The sequence below is a fragment of the Alosa pseudoharengus genome, unplaced genomic scaffold (genome assembly GCF_046254945.1).
Source record: "Alosa pseudoharengus isolate Yale_2024_CS ecotype anadromous, Long Island Sound unplaced genomic scaffold, YU_APseudo_1.1 YU_APseudo_1.1_scf_1, whole genome shotgun sequence".
Classification (NCBI taxonomy): domain Eukaryota; kingdom Metazoa; phylum Chordata; class Actinopteri; order Clupeiformes; family Clupeidae; genus Alosa; species Alosa pseudoharengus.
In genome coordinates, this window is record NW_027468564.1 from 29,418,185 (window position 1) to 29,444,692 (window position 26,508).

Consider the following 26,508-nt stretch of genomic DNA (forward strand, 5'->3'; position numbering starts at 1 on the left):
CACCGGAACTGGAGTGCATCACTTCACTATCAGACAAAAGGACCCTGAACAAACTGATCAACATCTTGGACAATGAGTGTCACCCACTCCACAGCACTATTGTTAAGCAGAAGAGCCTGATCAGCTGGAAACTTCGCTCACTGCCTTGCATAACGGACAGACTGAGAAAGTAATTTGTCCCCAGGGCCATTGAACTGTTCAATGCCTCACTTAAGGGAAGAGGAGAGATAGACTTCTCTGCATAGTCTGTCTGCCTCTTCACCCCCTCCATGTTTGGTACTGTCTGTCCACTAGCCACTTGTACGACTGTCTTTATGCCTCACTGTTTGCGTGCTATATTAGCACATTAGCACATATGCATAACCCCCCCCCCCCTCCATGCCACAGCCGAACTGTGGCCACACTTATACTTTTTCTTAAATAGTTAAATAGATATATAGACTTTACTTTACTTCTGCACTGTTGCACTGTTGGACTTACTCATTTGCACTATCACCATGACCACTATCACCATTGCACTACCACCATGACACTCATTCACACAGAGCACCTTAGAGCACCTTACCATACCTTACTATGCACAGAGAATCACAGGCTCAGGGCCCGTCCACACGGAGACGCTTTTTAGGTTAAACGCAGAGGTTTTGCTTCGTCTTGGCCGAGCGTCCAAACGAATCCTGTAAACGCACTGCCCGAAACCGCACTTTTCTGAAATCTGAAACCGTAGCCCGTTTGAATTCGTTTAGACAGCGAAACCGCACATCCTGCTTGCGTATCGATGATGTCATCGCCACACCTCAGCTGCCCTGGACTTGCACTTATAGTATTGCCTAACAATACTAGTTTTCATACATGACATTACCTACGATTACACTCCGTAAGATAAATATCACAACTGGTGCTGCGCAGCGCCGATAGCTTATGACTTGGTGGACTGAACACTGTTTTTCCCGGTGTTTTTTTATGCATTCTAGCTACTGTCAGTGACATGAGAGAACTTAAGTTATTAGGAAAGTGCGGTGTAAGTTTAGGCTACATTAATTTGTGCGTAGTGCCAGTGTCATTCATTTATTTTACATGTCTTACAACATACATGCATTCACAGTCGAGTGAAATCAGATATAAGCATACAGAGACGCTTAGAACTCACGTTAAGCCGATGGCATCACACTGAATCCGAATGCGCGATTTGATGCAGGCAAAAGTATTGACTGTTACTAACGAAGGTTTTATAGCAATATTATAAATGTGGCGACAGAATAGCCTAGAACTTGGGTAAGCCTTGCGTTTAGTAGCCTAATTGCGGTGATAGCCAAAACTAATGTGAATCACGGACTATCCTACAACCAAATAAAGTAAAGGTGATTAGTAGGCCTACCTGCGTTAGCCAAATAAAGGACGGGACAGCACCCTTCACAAACCGTAAAATAAAGTTTATTAGTTTTTTGCAGTTGACTACAGTTGACAGTTCACCATCAGTCCACACAAACAATTCTGGTTTACTTGCACTAGCCATTTCGTCGTAGCCTATTCTGTCTGTTTGTAAAGCCTACAGCGTGAAAGTTTTGGTAAATTACTGTAAAGAAACAGTGCCACCTATAGGCCTGGGATATGAAGTAACGTGTTGAGTCGTGTTGAAATGGATCCGTTTGGACGTAAATATTCTTGATACGGTTCCAGGGAAGACGGAGGAAAAAAAGATCGGTTTGGTACGTGTGGACTAGGCCTCAGTCCCTGCCTCAGTCATTGCAAGCGCCTCTGATTGATTAATCACCACTATGTGGATACTGTTTTTTAGAATTGATTTAGGGCTAGTCCACACGTACGAAACCGATCTTTTTTCCCTCCGTCTTCCCTGAAACCGCATCAAGAATATTTGTGTCCAAACGGATCCATCTCAACACGACTCAACACGTTACTTCATACTCCAGGCCTATAGGTGGCACTGTTTCTTTACAGAAATTGATCAAAATTTGCGCTTTACAAACAGACAGAATAGGCTACGACCAAATGGCTAGTGCAAGGAAACCAGAATTGTTTGTGTGGACTGATGGTGAACTGTCAACTGTAGTCAACTGTAGTCAACTGTAAAACTAATAAACTTTATTTTACGGTTTGTGAAGGGTGCAGTCCCGTCCTTTATTTGGCTAATGCAGGTAGGCCTACTAATCACCTTTACTTTCTTTGGTTGTAGGATAGTCCGTGATTCACATTAGATTCACCGCAATTAGGCTACTAAACGCAAGGCTTACCCAAGTTCTAGGCTATTCTGTCGCCACATTTATACTATTGCTATAAAACCCTCGTTAGTAACAACCAGGTTTCAGAAAGGTGCGGTTTCGGGCAGTGCGTTTACAGGATTCGTTTGGACGCTCGGCCAAGACGAAGCAAAACCTCTGCGTTTAACCTAAAAAGCGTCTCCGTGTGGACGGGCCCTTAGATTAAGTGTTAGTTAGTATAATTTGTATTTTTGTAATTTCTATTTTAGTATATTTTTATATATTGTATTAAGTGTTAGTTAGTATAATTTGTATTTTAGTATATTTAGCATATTCTTTATCTTCTACTGTCCTTATTGCTTAGTTGTGTTTTTATATTATATACTTTAATTACTCTTTCTGCTGTTAAAGAATGTGTTTGTGTTGTATGTATGCTGCTGAGACCTTGAATTTCCCCTGGGGATCAATAAAGTATCCATCTATCTATCTATCTATCTAATTCCCATACAATCCAGAAACCACATAACAGGCAGGTGATGTAAAAACATTCCAGCATGTTGTAGCAAATGACAGAAAGTAAGATCATTGGATATTTACCATTTCCCAGCCTTGATCCTCTATAACTGTTTAGAAAAACTAACCAAATTTAAAAAACACTCAGGTAGAATGTTTTATGTAAGAGATAACGTACAGACATCGGTCATTATCGGGAAAATAAGCCCCAACAGGGCAAACTGGACCCTGACGCGCCAGTGGAGGAGTCTTGCTTCACCCTAAATGGACTTATTTTCCAGATAATGACCAAGCGTTCTATACATTATCCCTTGCATATAATCAGGACCCTTGGTTTTGAACGGTTTTGAACCTGTGACCTTTTTGGGTCCATATTGGTTAAAAGTGTGACTTTCCCAAGGTGACTACATGCCCCTGCATCAACCATCAATTCACCCATCAATTTATATGTACATGCATGCAAAACACATGCATACACATGCAGTACACTTACATAAGGCTGCAGGATGAGGTCCTCGTCTAGGCTCTGTAGCTCTCTGTTTATTTTGTCCATTTGACACACACTGACATCTTGGCCCTAAGACATAGAGTCCATTTTTGTTAAGATGAGAAGGTTTAGCAGGTGATTTCTTGTAGTTTACAATATGTTGTTTTCATTTGTATCATGATGTTATTCATTCATTCACCATACTGTACCTTACAGTCTCCTGCATTCAGACCTGGAAATGGAAAAAAAAAAACCTTGAGACAGAAGAGAGTGACTAGGGGTGGGTAGAGTACAGAAAAATCTATACTGAAGTAAAAGTACAATTGAGCAAAAGTAAATATTCCCATCCAGTCTGGGAAATCTACTCAAGTAAAAGTAAAAAAGTACTTTGTTACTAAATTACTTATAATAACGAATCACTACGAATCACCCACCCCTGAGAGTAACTAAAATTGATAGAACCTTCAGATCTATCTATCTCAGATCTATGTATCTATGTGTAGCGGGTTGAAATAGTGCACCTGTGCCTTTAAGGCCGTTCATTAGTAAATCGTGGATACAGCTGGCTGATTTCTTTATAAGTTGACTTGCACCGTGGGTCAGGTATGCAGCAGAGGTGAGGCTGGTTTGTTTGGCTCTCAGCGCGTTGTCGGGAAGGCTGTTCCGGTCTGTGTGGTGCTCTTCCGGGTGGCAGCCGGTTTTGGGATTCTTTTGCATACTGGAAGGTAAGCTAATGCTCTGGCGTCAGATGCCGTTGTAGGCTACTATTTTGCGTCAGTGACTATTACATCTCCTTTTCCCTCGGTAGGCTCAATATTGATTGCTCGGTGTGGCGTCTAGTTGTGTTGTGGACTGTTTGCGTTTAAGGGCTTTGTGCCCCTGAGTTGTGTCCTGATCATCGTGACCGCAGGTATTTTATCCACGATGTCGTATATATTCTTCACATTACGTAGCCATGTCAATTGTAAAAGCTGTTAACATTCACTCAATTTCACGCACATAGACCCTCCAGTGGGCTGACGAGTGTCTACCTCGCATTGTTGTGGCTGTCTCCTACAAACACTTTGAAGCTACAGCGTGCCATCTAACCCTCCACTGTGGTTGCATGGTGTTCTCGCCAGAGTCGCCATCCTTTGCTTGCTGCTGTTTTGCCTCTGTTTGTCTTTGCTCAATTGATGTACATGTCTTGTCCTTATCATTGTATTTTGTGATTTATTTGGTTAAGTGTAGAAGTCTTTTATTTTTATGTTCTTTTGACTTTATGTTATTTCGTTTGCATAAGTTTGGGAAGCTTTAAATAGGCACATATGCAGGTATAGTTAGGCCTGCCCGCTGTGTAATTCTACAGCTTAGTCTAGGCCCCCTATTGCTGCTGGGCTTCTCAAAGCAGTTGTGTCTGTCTATCTATTTGAATTTGTCGTTTGGATGGCCATCCACTCCCTTATTGTGTGTTTGTCTTGTATGTCTTTAATTTAGTTCCTGTTTGTATTCAATGTGGTAACGGGACAATTCAGTCAGCTCTAAGGGTCAGCCTGTGTCATCCGGGCCTAGTGTGATTACTGTTGTTGTCTGTATTGTTCGTTGTCTGTTGTGGTTTGTTTTGCAGGAGTAGGGGGTGCTACAGGGGAGGCTGGTCACCTGGTGTTGGTGGGAGTCTAGCTTGTAGTGCATGTGTGGCTTCACTGTGTGTGTTTCCAGTACTGTTGACCTGTGTGTGTTGCGGTGGTTGCTGTCTCCTATATCCACGTGTGATCCTGACATCCCTTTCTTCAGGATAGCCTGCCTCCCTCTGGTAAGCCCCTTCCTCCTGTTCAACTAATTGTCTTGTCTTATGTTTTGTTACCGTCCCACTCAGTGGCACAAAGTTGTACATTTTAATAATAAATTAATATTTTCTTAGTCTGTGTTACAGCTTTCCTTCCGGTCTAGGTTTCTCTTAATTTGATCATCCTCTGTGCTTAAATAAAAACTTCATTTTGTGGAACTCTGTCTCCGTCTCATGCCTGAACCTGTGAGCCTGTTGAGTCTTTTGATTAACAGAAACCTGTTCCCTGGTTTGATACTAGGGTGGCGTAGTCAGCTACTAAATTAAACTTCTTGCCAGTTCTTGATAACGCCACATTTGTCAGATCTATCTATCTAAGATCTATCTCAGATCTATCTATCAAAGATCTATCTCTATCTATCTATCTATCTCTCTCTATATATATATATATAGCTATATATATACTGCTCAAAAAAAGAACACTTACAGTTTTTCACTGTTGAAACCTTCCACACTTTTCTCAATTCTCAAACTACATTCACAGAATGTCTGACAGCTCTTGCAAAAAAAAAAACACTCGCCCCAAAAGTTTTACTTGTGATCAGAACCAAACAGTGTCAGAGTACCGATCTAGTGTATGATTGAAGTGTTCCCTTAATTTTTTTGAGCAGTATATAGATATATTATCATATTTATGGGTGTGTCTTATATTTGTGCCCCATCACTTACTTTCACAGACCAGCTGATTTCCCTCCAAACCAGGGACAGTCTTGTCAGGGCATTTGCAGTAGTTGTATGTTGTTGATGGATGACGGACATCAGTTTCATTCAAATCTGTGCCAATCAGACAAAAACAAACAAGAAGAGAGTGAGGCTGAGACAGAAAGACAACTGTTTTTTGTTTATGGAGGGAAATAACAAAGTCCTTTTAGGCAAGTCACACCATTTGGCGGCCATTTTGTCAACGCATTTTGAGCAGTTTTCGGGCAGCTATTTTGATGATTGACCCTTCTCTGATGATTTGATGATTATATAATTGGCATGTTTTCACATTTTGGATTTTGACCATGGAAGTGGCGGGATGTGCGATATTGGTGTTGCAAACTACTCTTTACACTTCTATGGAGGATTATTTGAGTGCTCTGTCTCATCATTATAAAGTCTGAAATACTGAGACTGTCTATGCTTGTGAACTGAGACTGTCAGTCACTGAAGCACATCTTCAACCTGAGTCTCTGTCTCGGACCATTTCCAACACTGTGGAAGACATCATGTCTCACCCCCGTCCCCAAGAAGCAGTGTTGGGAGGGTTACTTTCAAAACGTATTTCGTTACAGAATACAGAATATATGCCCAAAAATGTAATTTGTAACGTATTCTGTTACGTTACTCAATCTGAGTAACGTATTCTGAATACTTCGATTACTTCCGCATTGAATTGCATTTTAGAAGTGTAGGAATGCGGCCATCAAATCCTGCTTAGGCCTACTAAACACTGGTGTGTTCTTCTGTTCCAAATGGCTGAAGTGTTAGGCCCACATAGGAGAATGTAAAGTCAACTAAGCTACCTGATACAACTTTAAAATAGCAAGGTGACCACTAAAACTACAGCAGGCGACTAGGTTAATTAAAACAAACAAAACTAGATGTACCGCATAGCGGTACAAAATTTGACCGCCGCTCAGTCCTGTACAGCCGTTCCGCGAAAATAAATCACACTTCAATTTGCCTCCATATTTTACTCCATCCCCCACTCTTGAAACTTTTGTGTATGCTTGTTTGGCATGCCTGAGTGTGTGTGTGCGGCTGCACAGAAAGTAGCCTACTGGTGCTGAAAAGTTGAATAGATTGTAGAATAGCCAAAGAAGATGTAGCATTCTTATAAAACCTTTAAAATCTCTAAACATTCACAAGTAGGGCAGTTCATCACAGTTCATCCATTGCAACTGATTGATGAAAGGTCATTTACACCTGTAGGCTACATTGTATTTGGGAAAAGCAAAAGGTATCAGCATAATGTTATTTATGTATTTATTTATTTGTTTGTTTGTTTGTTTATGAACAAAAACATCTCTGTCAGTTCCATGCCGTTTTCAACAGCTATCAAAAACAAAGGTCATTTTTTGATGGATGGATTTTTTGTGAATGTTTCTTCTTCTACATAAGATTTTAGTCATCTTTAGTTCATGTAATACTTCATTGTCAATGCACAAATTAAGTAACAGTAGTCTGAAACGTTATTGTTAATGCACAAATTAAGTAACAGTAGTCTGAAACGAAATGCTGTTTTACATGTAACCAGTGGTGCAAATAACTGACATGTCCAAATGGGCCTTGATGAAATGCGTCGCTAGACTGTTCATACACATTTTAACGGGCCAAAGTTGAAGAACTGTCCGTTATTGTTCGTGCAAATATAGGCTGATTCATGTTCCCTTGCATTGTGTAACTGAGGTCCATGGCTAGTCTGGCTTTCACCAGACCAAGCTCAATCTTTTAAGAAATCAAAAAATAAATAGCGGGCAGATCAGGCTGGGTTCACCTAGTCCATGGCACCCGATAGCCTATTGTTTAATTTTCCGATTGAGATATCCACGATCTGGCTATTCTAAATGCAAAAATGCATCAGGGAGTTATGACAAAAGTGTAACTAACAAACTAGATCCTAATAGAAAGCTGTTAGCTTCCCTAAGCTACAGGTAGGCTTAAGGTAGGCCTATTTACAACATAAATTGTCAATAGGCTATGCTGGCGACACAAATAAAATCTCATTTGGAAACCAATGGCTTACGCCTTACAGTATCAAGCGGACTTAAACTGCCATATTGTGGCGAAAAGTTGTAATAAAATTCATGCAGCTCCATGAGTTAAGGAAAGCGCGAATGAAGTAGCCACTTCTAAATGGGACCCACTACACAGTAGCTTAAGGTGTGTTGCTAAAGCAACCATAATGAAATGAAGGTGTCATTGTTTGGATACTTCACACACACGTGCTTTCTAATTTCACAGACTACAACTACCAAGCTGGTAGTACCAAGCCAGGCGTCTTAGGCTCACGCATGTATAGGCAAAACTGTATCAGACCGGTGTAACGTTGGTAAATCTTCCATTGCACAGAATGATTTTTGTAGCACGTGCAACAAATGACAGTCGAAAGATACAATTACAGTGCTGCTACCAATTTGCTTGGTATATCCGCATTTCTAGTTTTCTACAAATGCAATCAATCAAATTGGCCTCCATCACTCAACCAACGCTAACGGTAACATTACCTACCCAGATAGCAAGGTGACATTGATATGATGTTGAATTTCCATCCAAATCATCATTTTGGTTGAGATTGAAATCTCAATGATAAATAGACATTGAATCAGCATTACAATCCTGACAAAACCCCGACAGTGCATGAGCATAGATAGAGAGACATTGAAACAACATTGGTTTATAGTTTATATTGCCATAATCGATAGAGCATCGATACATAGTTCACTAAAAGATATTGAAAAGTCATGGATGTATGGTTTACTGGGAAATTTTGACGTGGTGATTGAAAAGTAGTGGATTTTTAGTTAACCGCGCGACGACGTTTGAACTGTCCGGCGGGAGATCATTTTGAGCAACAGTCAACCGTGTTCAGCTCTCTGTCAAGTTCGCCGCTCCACCTTAAAGATGAACTGAACTGGAATTTGAAGTAAAGGTGATATAACAGATGTATTTTATTTCTTCTCATTGGTACAATGATTAAAATGGCTGAATTTATTAAAAGGGATAAAATTGTACGTTGAAAGTGGTGTTGTTGTTACACGGGCGCCGCCATGTTGGATTTCAACAATCGGCTACGTCACTGGCATGGTAAGCTACTCTGCACTAGCACTAGCAGCCATAGCAGATAATGAGTCTGAGGCTAGCTGACATGGCTGAGGAAACTAACATTAGGCCTAGCTGAGTTACATATTGGCCATAAGCCATTTATCATAGGCTAGCCTACATCACAAAATCTCATACAAAATGAAACCAAACTAGTGAAACAAAGGCGAACACTTTAACAGGGGAAATTAATTTGGCATGAATCATACTGAACGCTATTTTGTCAATGAGCAGAAACACACACGACATTCAAACTATTGATAAGATGTGCACTATGGAAACTGGTCTGTAACTTTGGACGAATAAATGCCATTGACTTGCCATATCCTGACTTAAAAAACCCTTTTCTTGCTTACTTTATCGCAAACTCGGTGGAACAGCTTGTAGTCTTTTTCAATTCATAGAAAGGCGAGCCCACAGTCTATGTGCCATGGAGCCTAAGTTTCAACTTCGGCTTCGTTCATTCAATGCAGTCACTGGTCGCAATTACAAAGTCTGGGAAGGTTCGTTCAATCGTTTAAAGTTTTAAGTGCAGTAGCCTATCTGTCTCCTTTGGAATAATATCTCAAAGTAGCCTCAGGTGAGGTCCAGTGTTAGATAGGCTACCATACGATCCAACCTAGGAAAGGGCTAGCAGCTAACACCTTGGAAACACTCTTATGTCAAACTCCACAAGCTAGCACTCCGACCATAGAGAGTAAACCATGACTCCGACGATATCACAGATCGATAATAATGCTTTTACTAGCTGGTAACTAAACCACAGCGGGTCTGTAAACAGAATCCAATGTCCCTTTCTACTCACCCTGAAGCCAGTTGTTCACCGTCTCAGGACAGATTGTTGATGCGAGGGAGTTTAACTCGCAGTACTGCTATCCAAGAGACTCGTGCAATATCAACATCCACAAGGTAAAAATCTGCAAACTCTCCACTAACGTTAGCCTAAAATAAACGGCAAACTCGTGTATCCTCCGTGTATCTGGGGTCAACTTGGGGTAACGAAGTTTTTAACAGTTTCAAGGGAGGGAGAGAGAGAGCCCGTGTGAGTTGCTGTTACTAGTGCCAGTAGTCCATACTGCGTTAGCCTACATTGACGTGACAATGCGTGTTATATAGCTTATTTGTATATGCACGTAGCCTTCGCATAGGCCTAATGTAGTGGTGGTGAGTGAGTATGCAGTTGTGTGGAGGATGTACAGTAGGCAATGTATGTGTGTGAGGGATGGAGGGAGACAGAGAGACAGCGTGCGTGTTGCTGTCTCAAGCGCCCCTCGTCCAGTTTTCTACATGACCTAGGCTAGGTCTACAGTAGCCTATGTTGTGCCGCACAAAATGTATCTATGTTGTACATTGCACAAAATGTATACCCCCCGAAATAAACACATACATAAATAAACACATTTTTCCCGTCACTTTGGCTTCCTTGAACATTTTCCCTACGTTTCGCCACTGCTTTGCAACAGATAGATTCCAGTGTCCATGCTCCGGCAGCGCCCACACAGTCATTTTCACCCAAATGATCCTACTGAAGGTTGAGCTGGAGCCTGAAACCCATCTAGTGGTAGTCAAGACACTACAGGCCTGTCCCTCACAGGCTCAAATTTGTAACCCATGCCATTAAAATTACAAATTTTCGTGTATACATAATATGCTGCAGCTGTTGCCTATAGAACTTCTCAGGTCCTACCATGCCAGTGACGTCATTGAACCTGGCAGCGTTCTAATACTAACAAACGCAATTTTGGTGTTGCTTAAAAAAGGCTACGTATTGATTTTTTTAAATTATTTTTTTAGTGTCATTTATTTTTAATTGTCATAATCAACACATTATCAATGTTGATTCTTTCAGTTCAGTTCATCTTTAATGGTAAGCAAGCATTTATTTATCTAACGATAATGTTTCAAAGTGAAATTGTACTACATTAAATTCGGGCATGTTTACAGTCTATGTACATCGTAGCCTACTGTCTAACTTATAAAGTCATTCATGCTTGAGTCAACTTAGGCTTCTAGCTACGTTATCGTTGCTGTTGTTAAATTAATGTTTTACGTTACGTTATGGCAGTTCATCATAATGTTATGTTAACGTTAACGTTACTCCCAGTCTGATTTATAATTGGGCCTTCCTTAACGTTAGTTGTCAGTAAGTTAGCGTTTATTATATTCATATGATTTACATAAAATGTTTGTTGAGTTTACTGTCAAAATCATAGGGGGACATTCTAAAACGCTTAACGTGAAAAAGCTTAACGTGGCTTAAGGTAGGAAAACAACGATGAATCATCACCAAATTTCGCATGACCATATGTTGTCATGAACACTTAAGTCTGTCAAAAAAACTAAACCGAAATCCAACGATTATAGAAGATATCTCACATTAACGTTTTCTTCTTCATTGGCGCATATGGTGAGAAAAAGGCTTAACGTGGTTTAATGTACCTAATCAACGATCAATGATCACCAAATTTCTCTTTCATATTGCTCCTAATAAGCACATAAAACTGTCAAAGTGTCAAACCCAAAGTCCAATTATTATGGACGTTATCTAACATTAAGCGTTTCTGCTTCATTGAGGCCTATTGAAAGGAAAAAGCTTAACTCGATTCAATGTACCTAAACAACGCCCAGTGATCACCAAATTTCTCTCATATATTGCTTATCATATCCACTTAAGACTGTAAAAAAATCGGACCCAAAGTCCAATTATTATGGACGTCATCTGACATTAAGCGTTTCTGCTTCATGAGGCCTATTGAAAGGAAAAAGCTTAACGTGGATCAATATACCTAAACAACGTTCAGCGATCACCAAATTTCTCTCATATATTGCTCCTCATAAGCACACGAAACTATCAAAAAATCGAACCCAAAGTCCAATTATTATGGACGTTATCTGACATTAAGTATTTCACAGGCCTGCTGGCTATAAGAAAAGGCTTAACGTGGTTTAATGTACCTACAACGATCAATGATCTCCGAATTTCTCTCTCATTTTGCTCCTAATAAGCACATACAACTGTCAAAATATCAAACCCAAAGACCAATTATTATGGACATTATTTGACATTAAGCGTTGCTGCTTCATTGAGGCCTATATTAAAATAAAAAAGCTTAACGTGATTCAATGTACCTAAACAACGCTCAGTGATCACCCAATTTCTCTCATATATTGCTTATCATATCCACTTAAGACTGTAAAAAAATCGGACCCAAAGTCCAATTATTATGGACGTTATCTGACATTAAGCGTTGCTGCTTCATTGAGGCCTATATTAAAATAAAAAAGCTTAACGTGATTCAATGTACCTAAACAACGCTCAGTGATCACCCAATTTCTCTCATATATTGCTTATCATATCCACTTAAGACTGTAAAAAAATCGGACCCAAAGTCCAATTATTATGGACGTTATCTGACATTAAGCGTTGCTGCTTCATTGAGGCCTATATTAAAAGGAAAAAGCTTAACGTGGATCAATATACCTAAACAACATTCAGCGATCACCACATTTCTCTCATATATTGCTCATCATAAGCACATGAAACTATCAAAAAATCGAAACCAAAGTCCAATTATTATGGACGTTATCTGACATAAAGTATTTCATTGGCCTGGGCTGGCTATAAGAAAAGTCTTAACGTGGTTTAATGTACTTATACAACGATCAATGATCTCCGAATTTCTCTCTCATTTTGCTCCTAATAAGCACACAAAATGCAGAGGAAGTAGATTGGGAACCAAATAGAATGTTCAAGCATTGTTTTTGTTTTTATTGTTGAAAGGATCTATAGAACGTCAAAAAAGAAACAAAGTAGCCGGGGCTGCATCCAGACACTTAGCTGCCGTCGGGGGCTGCATGCAGTCGACCTCTCTACGGACAGTTTTTAATGTTTATCAGAAAATAACTACTCAGTATTCTGATTGAGTATAATTTTCGGGACAATAAGGCCAGGATTCGGGATTCGGGATTCGGGACAACTGCTTGGATATCGGGACTGTCCCGAATTTTTCGGGACGTCTGGTCACCCTGGACGTTATCTGACATAAGCGTTGCTGCTTCATTGAGGCCTATATTAAAAGAAAAAAGCTTAACGTGATTCAATGTAGGCTACCTAAACAACGCTCAGTGATCACCCAATTTTCTCTCATATATTGCTTATCATGTCCACTTAAGACTGTAAAAAAATCGAACCCAAAGTCCAATTATTATGGACGTTATCTGATATTAAGCGTTGCTGCTTCATTGAGGCCTATTGAAAGGAAAAAGCTTAACGTGGATCAATATACCTAAACAACGTTCAGCGATCACCAAATTTCTGTCATATATTGCTCCTCATATGAAACTATCAAAAAATCGAAACCAAAGTCCAATTATTATGGACGTTATCTGATATTAAGCGTTGCTGCTTCATTGAGGCCTATTGAAAGGAAAAAGCTTAACGTGGATCAATATACCTAAACAACGTTCAGCGATCACCAAATTTCTGTCATATATTGCTCCTCATATGAAACTATCAAAAAATCGAAACCAAAGTCCAATTATTATGGACGTTATCTGACATTAAGCGTTGCTGCTTCATTGAGGCCTATATTAAAAGAAAAAAGCTTAACGTGATTCAATGTAGGCTACCTAAACAACGCTCAGTGATCACCCAATTTTCTCTCATATATTGCTTATCATGTCCACTTAAGACTGTAAAAAAATCGAACCCAAAGTCCAATTATTATGGACGTTATCTGATATTAAGCGTTGCTGCTTCATTGAGGCCTATTGAAAGGAAAAAGCTTAACGTGGATCAATATACCTAAACAACGTTCAGCGATCACCAAATTTCTGTCATATATTGCTCCTCATATGAAACTATCAAAAAATCGAAACCAAAGTCCAATTATTATGGACGTTATCTGATATTAAGCGTTGCTGCTTCATTGAGGCCTATTGAAAGGAAAAAGCTTAACGTGGATCAATATACCTAAACAACGTTCAGCGATCACCAAATTTCTGTCATATATTGCTCCTCATATGAAACTATCAAAAAATCGAAACCAAAGTCCAATTATTATGGACGTTATCTGACATTAAGCGTTGCTGCTTCATTGAGGCCTATATTAAAAGAAAAAAGCTTAACGTGAACCAATGTACCTAAACAATGCTCAGTGATCACCAAATTTCTCTCTTATATTGCTTATCATAACCACTTAAGTGTAAAAAAAGTCGAAACCAAAGTCCAATTATTATGGACGTTATCTGACATAAGCGTTGCTGCTTCATTGAGGCCTATATTAAAAGAAAAAAGCTTAACGTGATGCAATGTAGGCTACCTAAACAACGCTCAGTGATCACCCAATTTTCTCTCATATATTGCTTATCATATCCGCTTAAGACTGTAAAAAAATCGAACCCAAAGTCCAATTATTATGGACGTTATCTGACATAAAGTATTTCATTGGCCTGGGCTGGCTATAAGAAAAGTCTTAACGTGGTTTAATGTACTTATACAACGATCAATGATCTCCGAATTTCTCTCTCATTTTGCTCCTAATAAGCACACAAAATGCAGAGGAAGTAGATTGGGAACCAAATAGAATGTTCAAGCATTGTTTTTGTTTTTATTGTTGAAAGGATCTATAGAACGTCAAAAAAGAAACAAAGTAGCCGGGGCTGCATCCAGACACTTAGCTGCCGTCGGGGGCTGCATGCAGTCGACCTCTCTACGGACAGTTTTTAATGTTTATCAGAAAATAACTACTCAGTATTCTGATTGAGTATAATTTTCGGGACAATAAGGCCAGGATTCGGGATTCGGGATTCGGGACAACTGCTTGGATATCGGGACTGTCCCGAATTTTTCGGGACGTCTGGTCACCCTGGACGTTATCTGACATAAGCGTTGCTGCTTCATTGAGGCCTATATTAAAAGAAAAAAGCTTAACGTGATTCAATGTAGGCTACCTAAACAACGCTCAGTGATCACCCAATTTTCTCTCATATATTGCTTATCATGTCCACTTAAGACTGTAAAAAAATCGAACCCAAAGTCCAATTATTATGGACGTTATCTGATATTAAGCGTTGCTGCTTCATTGAGGCCTATTGAAAGGAAAAAGCTTAACGTGGATCAATATACCTAAACAACGTTCAGCGATCACCAAATTTCTGTCATATATTGCTCCTCATATGAAACTATCAAAAAATCGAAACCAAAGTCCAATTATTATGGACGTTATCTGATATTAAGCGTTGCTGCTTCATTGAGGCCTATTGAAAGGAAAAAGCTTAACGTGGATCAATATACCTAAACAACGTTCAGCGATCACCAAATTTCTGTCATATATTGCTCCTCATATGAAACTATCAAAAAATCGAAACCAAAGTCCAATTATTATGGACGTTATCTGACATTAAGCGTTGCTGCTTCATTGAGGCCTATATTAAAAGAAAAAAGCTTAACGTGATTCAATGTAGGCTACCTAAACAACGCTCAGTGATCACCCAATTTTCTCTCATATATTGCTTATCATGTCCACTTAAGACTGTAAAAAAATCGAACCCAAAGTCCAATTATTATGGACGTTATCTGATATTAAGCGTTGCTGCTTCATTGAGGCCTATTGAAAGGAAAAAGCTTAACGTGGATCAATATACCTAAACAACGTTCAGCGATCACCAAATTTCTGTCATATATTGCTCCTCATATGAAACTATCAAAAAATCGAAACCAAAGTCCAATTATTATGGACGTTATCTGATATTAAGCGTTGCTGCTTCATTGAGGCCTATTGAAAGGAAAAAGCTTAACGTGGATCAATATACCTAAACAACGTTCAGCGATCACCAAATTTCTGTCATATATTGCTCCTCATATGAAACTATCAAAAAATCGAAACCAAAGTCCAATTATTATGGACGTTATCTGACATTAAGCGTTGCTGCTTCATTGAGGCCTATATTAAAAGAAAAAAGCTTAACGTGATTCAATGTAGGCTACCTAAACAACGCTCAGTGATCACCCAATTTTCTCTCATATATTGCTTATCATGTCCACTTAAGACTGTAAAAAAATCGAACCCAAAGTCCAATTATTATGGACGTTATCTGATATTAAGCGTTGCTGCTTCATTGAGGCCTATTGAAAGGAAAAAGCTTAACGTGGATCAATATACCTAAACAACGTTCAGCGATCACCAAATTTCTGTCATATATTGCTCCTCATATGAAACTATCAAAAAATCGAAACCAAAGTCCAATTATTATGGACGTTATCTGACATTAAGCGTTGCTGCTTCATTGAGGCCTATATTAAAAGAAAAAAGCTTAACGTGAACCAATGTACCTAAACAATGCTCAGTGATCACCAAATTTCTCTCTTATATTGCTTATCATAACCACTTAAGTGTAAAAAAAGTCGAAACCAAAGTCCAATTATTATGGACGTTATCTGACATAAGCGTTGCTGCTTCATTGAGGCCTATATTAAAAGAAAAAAGCTTAACGTGATGCAATGTAGGCTACCTAAACAACGCTCAGTGATCACCCAATTTTCTCTCATATATTGCTTATCATATCCGCTTAAGACTGTAAAAAAATCGAACCCAAAGTCCAATTATTATGGACGTTATCTGATATTAAGCGTTGCTGCTTCATTGAGGCCTATTGAAAGGAAAAAGCTTAACGTGGATCAATATACCTAAACAACGTTCAGCGATCACCAAATTTCTGTCATATATTGCTCCTCATATGAAACTATCAAAAAATCGAAACCAAAGTCCAATTATTATGGACGTTATCTGATATTAAGCGTTGCTGCTTCATTGAGGCCTATTGAAAGGAAAAAGCTTAACGTGGATCAATATACCTAAACAACGTTCAGCGATCACCAAATTTCTGTCATATATTGCTCCTCATATGAAACTATCAAAAAATCGAAACCAAAGTCCAATTATTATGGACGTTATCTGACATTAAGCGTTGCTGCTTCATTGAGGCCTATATTAAAAGAAAAAAGCTTAACGTGAACCAATGTACCTAAACAATGCTCAGTGATCACCAAATTTCTCTCTTATATTGCTTATCATAACCACTTAAGTGTAAAAAAAGTCGAAACCAAAGTCCAATTATTATGGACGTTATCTGACATAAGCGTTGCTGCTTCATTGAGGCCTATATTAAAAGAAAAAAGCTTAACGTGATGCAATGTAGGCTACCTAAACAACGCTCAGTGATCACCCAATTTTCTCTCATATATTGCTTATCATATCCGCTTAAGACTGTAAAAAAATCGAACCCAAAGTCCAATTATTATGGACGTTATCTGATATTAAGCGTTGCTGCTTCATTGAGGCCTATTGAAAGGAAAAAGCTTAACGTGGATCAATATACCTAAACAACGTTCAGCGATCACCAAATTTCTGTCATATATTGCTCCTCATAAGCACATGAAACTATCAAAAAATCGAAACCAAAGTCCAATTATTATGGACGTTATCTGACATTAAGCGTTCCTGCTTCATTGAGGCCTATATTAAAAGAAAAAAGCTTAACGTGAACCAATGTACCTAAACAACGCTCAGTGATCACCAAATTTCTCTCTTATATTGCTTATCATAACCACTTAAGACTGTAAAAAAAATCGAACCCAAAGTCCAATTATTATGGACGTTATCTGACATTAAGAGTTGCTGCTTCATTGAGGCCTATAAGGAAAAAGCTTAATGTGATTCAATGTACCTAAACAGCGATCAATGATCGCCAGATTTCTCTTTTATATTGCTCCTAATAAGCACATAAAACTGTCAAAATGTCAAACCCAAAGTCCAATTATTATGGGCGTTATCTGTCATTAAGCTTTTCTGCTTCATGGCGAGAAAAAGGCTTAACGTGATTCAATGTACCTAAACAACGCTCAGTGATCACCAAATTTCTATCTCATATTGCTCATCATAACCACTTAAAACTATAAAAATATCGAACCCAAAGTCCAATTATTATGGACGTTATCTGACATAAGCGTTGCTGCTTCATTGAGGCCTATTGAAAGGAAAAAGCTTAACGTGGATCAATATACCTAAACAACGTTCAGCGATCACCACATTTCTCTCATATATTGCTCCTCATAAGCACATGAAACTATCAAAATATCAAGCCCAAAGTCCAATTATTATGGACGTTATCTGACATTAAGCGTTGCTGCTTCATTGAGGCCTATTGAAAGGAAAAAGCTTAACGCTATTCAATGTTCCTAAACAACGCTCAGTGATCACCCAATTTCTTTCTCATATTGGTCATCATAACCACTTAAAACTATAAAAATATCGAACCCAATGTCCAATTATTATGGACGTTATCTGACATTAAGTATTGGCCTGCTGGCTATAAGAAAAGGCTTAACGTGGTTTAATGTACCTATACAACGATCAATGATCTCCGGATTTCTCTCTCATTTTGCTCCTAATAAGCACATAAAACTATAAAAATATCAAACCCAATGTCCAATTATTATGGACGTTATCTGACATTAAGCGTTGCTGCTTCATTGAGGCCTATTGAAAGGAAAAAGCTTAACGTGGATCAACATACCTAAACAACGTTCAGCGATCACCAAATTTCTCTCATATATTGCTCCTCATAAGCACATGAAACTATCAAAAAATCGAACCTTAAGTCCAATTGACATTAAGCGTTCCTGCTTCATTGAGGCCTATATTAAAAGGAAAAAGCTTAACGTGATTCAATGTAGGCCTACCTAAACAGCGATAAAAAAATCGGACCCAAAGTCCAATTATTATGGACGTCATCTGACATTAAGTGTTTCTGCTTCATTGAGGCCTATTGAAAGGAAAAAGCGGGGTACCTAAACAACGATCAGTGATCACCAAATTTCTATAAGCCTAGCTCATCATAAGCACTTAACCATTACGTTCCAAATGCACATTCTTCATAGGCATTCTATGCAAACATTCTAAATGGCTAAACGTCATTTCAAGTAACCATTCTCCATTAGATTCTAAATACACATTCTAAGTCAACATTCTTCATAACATTCTCTGGCTAACTATTCAGCCACAATGAAGAAGAGTGGCGTTTCGGACGTTTTTTGTGTGCCTACTGAAGGTTGTTCGTTTTCTCTATGTCACACGTACTAAATCAAATGAAAGATGATTTCCTACATAACCTAAATAAAAATAGCAGTCATGGACAGTAGGCCTTTGATGAAAGATCCACATCTATGTAGGATAATGTGTGTATTTCGCTTATCTTAAAATGTTTTCTTAAATAGTGGAGTTGAGAGTTAAGAGGAAGTAGCCTATGCCGAGTGTAGCTCCACCCAGAGTCGTGTTAAGTGCTGGCTCCGCCCATCTTGAATGCCGTTGGTGAAGTCACTCCTCCAGTCAGCCCCAAAGCACACTGAAGGTCCAATGAAAATGTTTGTTGTCATTTGAAACTCGAATAACGGACTTTGGGAACATCGTAACACTGTCAGCAGCACATACCTTTACTTGTACAATTCACAGCAGCTTGGAGCTTCAGTTTATTCAGTAGCCTTACTACAGCATTGCATTGAGCTTAGTTCTTTCTTTAAATCCAACAGCCTTTTTAAAGGCTATTTAATCCATCTTTTATAGCAACGTATTTTATAGAATAGACTAGTATAGTGTTATGCCCATATAATTACAGTTAAGCCTATAGGCTACTGTATCTAATACAGTCTATATTGAAAAAGGAACTTTTTATTTTATTTTTTATTATATTCTGTTTTCAAAAACTATATTCCACAATAAAACCCCTGTATAACACATACAGTATAGAACGTTATTAAAGTCATTGTCCAATTGGCAAACAAATTCTTGTTTTTATTTTGTTTAACATATTACAATTCAGTACAGTATTTCAGTATTACAGTTTTTCAGTATTACTGTTTTTCAACAGTCATGGCTTTCATGCAAAAAGAGTCAGAATTTACTTTGGGTGAAATAGAGACCATTCTGTGCGATTATGAGAAGCACAAAGACAGTATTTTGCACGAACCGCCCCTGGATCCCAAGGGGGGTGATGTGTACTTGTATCGGAATTTGAAGGGAGGTAGATCAGATATGGACTTTCGTTTTGACCAAATGTCTTGGAAACAGAAGGGATCAAACTACCATAACATAAAAAAATATGGTGGTAGAGTGCTGAAGCGGTACTATCACATCAGGACAGCGCAGTTTAGCAAAGGTTCGTCTCAATTCAGAAAAAATGTTTACTGTCTGCTGCAGCAAGGTGAAAATGTTAATTTGGGAAATTTGTATCTGATCCATTATTTGGGAGATGTGTCCATCTATGTGCCAATGAAGCATGGAAATGCAAAGTCAGATCGGGTGTTCATTCCCTCTAAAAAAGAGGTGTTTACAGAAATCCTGCAAAATGACCAGGGGCAGGCTCCATCGAACATCTACCGATCCACCTTGTCTGGAGCCTCCAGTGGTAATGTGGAGCACATGCCTGTTAATAGCCCACGTAACCTCAAACAGGTCCAAAACACTGTGTACGCTAGCAGAAGTAAAGACAGAATCTCACATGATGAAATGTTTAGTCTCCATGAGCTGGCATATCAGCTTCCAGGTTTTGTCTGGCACATTTCAAGTTTTCCTGACCTTCTGGTTTTTGCAGGGATGCCAGAAATGATTGATTTAGCACGCACCAATTTGGACGAAGCAATGACATTTAACTACCCTCAAATGCTGAGTTATGACACCACATTTCAGATGGGTGATTTCTATGTTTCTGTGCTTGCGATGAGGAACACATCGCTTGTTAATGATCCTGTGTTTCCTGTTGGGTTCATGCTGCATGAACGCAAATTCATGCAGCATCATGAAATGTTCTTACAGGACATTCTGGGCAAACTTGGGATGGGAGTGAAAAAATTCAAAAGAGTGCCCATCACTGTTGACAGAGAGAAGGGAATTGTTGGGGCCTTGAAGAGGAGGTTTCCTAACATTAGCCTTGTCTTTTGCAGGAATCATGTGTTGCATGATATTGAGTACTGGGTAAAAAAGCATGGGGGAGGACGAGATGATGTAAAGGTACTCAAAGACCAAATTGAACAAATAATTGATTCGGCTGACAAAGACGAATTTGAGGCACAATGTTGCAGACTGGCGAAGGGGTGGTCCGAAGAATTTGTCAAATACTTCAACCAGCATTTGAAGGAAGATCTATTAAGCAACATGGCTTCCTTTTATACGAAACAGTTTGAAGCATTCAAATCCAAAACCCCAACAAACAACATTAGTGAGAGCATAAACAAAATGATCAAGTCTCAAAATGAGTGGAAGGAACTTCCTGTTGATGCAATGATTTTGTCATTGTATTACATGCAGTCATACTTCCTCTATGAATTTCAAAGAGCCAGATGTGGGTTGGGGAACTACACTCTAAAGCGGGGGGTCCCTGTTGCTCTGAGGGATGTGAAAATGCCCTCATTCATTCCTTTAGAGAAAATAGTGGAACGAGTCAAGTCTAGTGTTAAAGGTGAGCAATGTAGTGTTGAAACAACTGCATCAAAACCTGCATCAAAACCATTGATGTCACAGACCTCCTTAGCTAGAACTGTGGTTGAGATGGGCCTGGTGAGTCTGAATGCATCTTCAGGGGTGTTCATAGTTAAAAGTCCAACAAATGAGTCTGTCCATGTTGTTCAAAACACCTCCAGCGGCACAACATGCTCCTGTCCAAGTTCAGGGAAATGTTTCCACATCCTTGCTGTGGAAATGGCTACTGGGCTGCATTTACCCACAAAACGTACCTACAGCCTTTCTTTGATGCGGAAAAGGGGTAGAGGAAATGAAAGCAAATCTGGCAGAAAAAAACCTAGAACGAAGGACTACGATTATACAGTCAATCCGGCCCCAGATTCAGTCCTTTCCCAAGTGCAAGAACCTGAGCATCTTGATATAACAAGTGATACTGAGAACAATACCTTTGCTCCCTGGCTACATGTACAAACACCTGAGCCTAACTGGTCGTCAGTGTCTCGCAGAAGCCAGTGTCTTGCTCCCAAGATCTGGCTTGAAGGGGAGACAATTGAGCAGGCCATCGCAGGCTACATTGGTCAGGCGGCAAAAATGGACTCTGTATTATGTATGCCGACGTACATTTATCAGATGGCTGCAGTTTCGAATTTTGGCCCAATTTTGCAGTTCTGCGCAGCACAAAGGGCTCTGAATTTTGACACAATATTGATGCCCTTCAACACCGATGTTCAAGGTTCAGGCTTACACTGGGTTCTAGCATCAGCCGATTTTAGGGATCGGGACATTTCCATCTACAATTCCATCCACAGCTCTAAAACGGCAAACACTGCCTGTTCAAAACTTCTCAAAGTTGTGGCCTGTATTTTCACGGCTGCTGGAGAAGATTTTAAGGTATCTGATTGGACTGTTACAGACGTCATAAGTGTCCCACAACAAAGTAATGGATATGACTGTGGTGTTTTTACTGTTCTCTATGCCTGTGCAATCATCAGGAATGATCAATTAGGGCCAGTGGACAGCCACAAAGCCAAACTATGGATCCACTCTCTCGTAGAAAAGTACATGCCAGGGAAAATCAGACGTTCAGGCCTCTCTCAAAAAAAACTTCTATGTCATAGGAGAAAGGTGCAGTCGTATGATGCGGAGACTAAGGCTGTAGAACTTAGGGAGAGAGACTACAAGTCCACCTGGAAAAGGCTACAGTTGGATAATGCTAACTCCAAGAACTGGACCCTGTGCTACTCAGCCAAATGCAAGGGTGATCCAGAATATAGAGATGAGTACATTTTGTGTATAATTTGTAGGCGGTGGTTTCACGTGAAGTGTATGGCAGAAGATCGTGTAGCCATCGCCTGCACTGATTACCACAAATGTGTTATGTGCTCCAACTGAACTCAACCTAGGCATTTTCACCTAACAAGCTGTGAGGGTCTTCCAGGCATTCATCGTCTTCGTCTTCCAGGGAATCATCGCCTTTTCTTGTTTGTTGACTGAAGTCAAGTCTGAGGGATAAAGCAAGAGACTGTTACAATTTAAAAAAAAAAAGAATAGCAGTTTGTATTATAGTTTTAGTTGTTTACTTTTTAGCTAGGTTCAACTAGACCTCGACACACGTGCTCTTTTAGTTTGTTCCCCTATTCCCCAAAGCCAGAGGGGCCAGAATTTTTTTTGGTTACAACTCAGCCAGTTTTGCATATGGCAGGCAAGTTTGAGTGACTTCCATCCTTACACTACAACTTTGCATCTTGCAGGGTTGGTAAACCCAGAGTAGCGTCTGGCGTCTGGGTAGGGCACTTGCGTCTAGCAGTGCTAGCAAGCCAATGGTTGTGTAAATGGTGTAAATAGTTCATTTATCTATCTATCTATCTACCGTGTGCTTGGTCAGCACGGTTTCCACCCGGTTTGTCTTACAAATACTTTTCCCTTATTCCCTAAAGCCAGAGGGGCCAGGATTTTTTCTTTTTTTGGTTACAACTCAGCCAGTTTTGCATATGGCGGGCAAGTTTGAGTGACTTCCATCCTTACACTACAACTTTGCATCTTGCAGGGTTGGTAAACCCAGGGTAGCGTCTGGCGTCTGGGTAGGGCACTTGCGTCTGGCAGTGCTAGCAAGCCAATGGTTGTGTAAATGGTGTAAATAGTTCATTTATCTATCTATCTATCTATCTATCTATCTACTTATCTATCTACCATGTGCTTGGTCAGCACGGTTTCCACCCAGTTTGTCTTACAAATACTTTTCCCTTATTCCCTAAAGCCAGAGGGGCCAGGACTTTTAATTTTTTTTGGTTACAACTCAGCCAGTTTTGCATCTGGCGGGCAAGTTTGAGTGACTTCCATCCTTCCACTACAACTTTGCATCTTGCAGGGTTGGTAGCTTCTGGTGTCTGGGTAGGCCACTTGCGCCTGGCAGTGCTAACAAGCCAATGGTGTAAATAGTTAATCTATCTATCTATCTATCTATCTATCTATCTATCTATCTATCTATGTACCGTATGCTCATACTACAAACATTCATTACAAAACCATACAACACTGCCAGTTGCCCTTTGAAAATAATAATAATAAAAAATAGTTAATGACTTAAGCAGGTCCTAGGTCCTTCAATTTTCCCATGGGGATCAATAAAGTATCTATCTATCTATCTAGGTCCTAGTCTTGGAATAGTTGGTAATTTATTCAGAATGTCCATAGCACAATCTCACTATAATAACAGAGCCATGGGGTGATTTGAAGAAAGAGGACAGATGTGGACTAATTTGTAAGACCATGATTAGTTATTAAATGGCATTGGTTAGTGAACTTATCCGCCTGCCAAAGAAGAGAGAGAACGAGAGGAGAGGAAAGAGAGAGAGGAGAGGAAAGAGAGAAAGAAAGAAGGGTGAGGAAGGAGTAAAGAATATAGGAGAGATGATGAACAGAACGATGGTATCTGATGCAGAAACCTCATCATTGAGCCTATAAGCCACAATTAACTTCACTCATTTTTCTTGTAACTACACCAGAGATTGCCTATAGTCTATATGGACATACGCTACAGAAGGCCATAAATTAAAAAAAGATTTCACACTGACAGCCAGGGTAGGAATTTCACGGCGGCCACGAAGGCCATGGCCGTCGTAGCCCCTTGTGTTGGCCGTGACGCCCCTTCGAAAATCAGAGGTTTACAGGCCACGGTGGCCATGGTGCCCCCTTCTTTAAATATTCTGCTTTGCGTCCTACTAATAGCGATATATATTTAGCCTATGGCCTGTCAAAATAATCTTAGCATTCACAGCGCAAATTACGCAGTGGAGAAAGTGACAGCGCAAGAAAGAAAGTGCGTCCAAATTAACCCTTTCTTCTCAGTTGAACTACTTGCAAAGTAGCCTACTCATCACACAGACATCACAAGTATCACATGAAATAACTTTTTCTCAGCTTTTAAACGATGTTAGCCGCTAATTGCTGTGGTGAACGGTTCGCGAGAAAAGTAAATAATATCATTCAATTTAATCATAATTCTACTGAAGGTTTTGCGTCCATCTCCCTACCCATTCATCTCGGTGGAATACTTCACGAACCCTTCGTTTAACATATGACAAACCATATATCAGAATAAACAGCAGACCTTACCGAACAGAAAGGTGTAAAGCAGTCCCCTGTACAGTTAGCCGTTCCAGACTAATCCCGTTTTGAATTTGCAGTAAATTTCAACATACATGGATGTCTCCAAATTTGGGATTTAAGTTTTACACTGTGTTTAAATTGTTCCACATTATTTCATAACGGGCCAAATACAAAATAAATATTACAAATGTCGCCTAGATATCGGTAAATCAGAGGACAGCTGACTATAAGAGTTTGTGAAAGTAGCCTTAATGATCACAAAATGCTAAGCATGCATCTAGGCTATTTGAGTTTCTTAAAGCTGAGCTGTGCTTAAATTGTTCAATACATGATTTCATAACAGGCCAAATATAAAATAAATGTTAAATATAGCCTAGATATCTGAAAATATTAGATGATCAGATGATTTAGTTATATATAATATGTCATGTTTTATGTTTTTGTAATGTTTCATACAGTGATGCAGGTCTACTGCAGTGAATACAACTTTGATCATTTTTATAGCATACTACTGTATAGTTAACTTTGGCCTTGGTGCCCTGACATGTGGCCTTTGTGCCCCCCACCAAATATGCCCAACTGAAGGCCAAGTGGCCTTGCCCCTAAAATGGTGAAATTCCAAGCCTGCTGACAGCCTACTGTACTAGCAAAGATGAATATTGGCCTGAACATTGACTACAACACATGCCACCTACGATATCTGCCATAGCTCCAGATCAGTAGCCTAGTTGGCTAATAATATATATATATATATATATATATATATATATATATATATATATATATATATATATATATGTATGTATGTAGCCTAGGCCTAATGGTTAAATAGCCTAGCTGGCTAAAACCTCATACCTATAAACATCACATAAATAAAGTTTATAAGACTATAGGCCTTATTAAAGTGAATATCTACTTACCAGTTAGTCCAAACGTGTAGCCGACTGACCATCAATTGGCAATCATCATCTGAGGTAAAATGGCAGCAAAAAAGAGGGGACTTCTAGTCCACTAAACAAGGGCGGGAAATGCTCCCGGTGCACATTTGCGCACGTCAAAGGCCGCAATCAGACAGGACTTGGTTTTTGCAGTGAGGTGCGCCTTTTTAAGTTGTTTATATCCCCATGAGAACCAAGAAAAAAATGTCCACAAATGTCTTTATTGTTGAGATTTCCTATCTATTTAGGGTAAAAAAACATCTAACAAATATTTGGAAATTTGTTAATAGCTGTCATTCTCTCTCCTGCGGAAACAAAAATGTGTTAGGCCTATGTGCCAAGTAGCCTATACTGCGTAATTCTGCTTCATAAAGTTGAACAAATAGAATTGGTTATTTCACAGAAAAATATAAATAGACAGTTTATGGTCTACAGTGCAGAGTTGGGTACAAACAGGGACAGTTCTCTACTAGTAGCTGAGTAGCCTGATGCAGGTGCGCATGTAGATATACGGCAGAACACTATGCAAGCGCCAATGAATCGTGCTCTTACGACAACCACGCTGTTACCTTACCATAATAATTAGACTTTGGGT

The 26,508-nt window shown here is 39.4% G+C and overlaps 1 protein-coding gene across 2 annotated transcripts in view; it reads right to left on the reverse strand.

Annotated features, from left to right (window-relative positions):
- LOC143124683 (adhesion G protein-coupled receptor E1-like) overlaps positions 1–26,508 on the reverse strand; it is a 76,142-nt gene that overhangs the window by 15,151 nt on the left and 34,483 nt on the right. For both annotated transcript variants that reach the window (XM_076286403.1, XM_076286395.1), the window contains 3 exons: positions 5,714–5,818; positions 3,429–3,451; positions 3,226–3,309 (listed from right to left, as the gene is read on the reverse strand). In XM_076286403.1, coding sequence (XP_076142518.1) covers positions 3,226–3,309; positions 3,429–3,451; positions 5,714–5,818 — 212 coding nt within the window. The remainder of the gene's footprint in view (positions 1–3,225; positions 3,310–3,428; positions 3,452–5,713; positions 5,819–26,508) is intronic.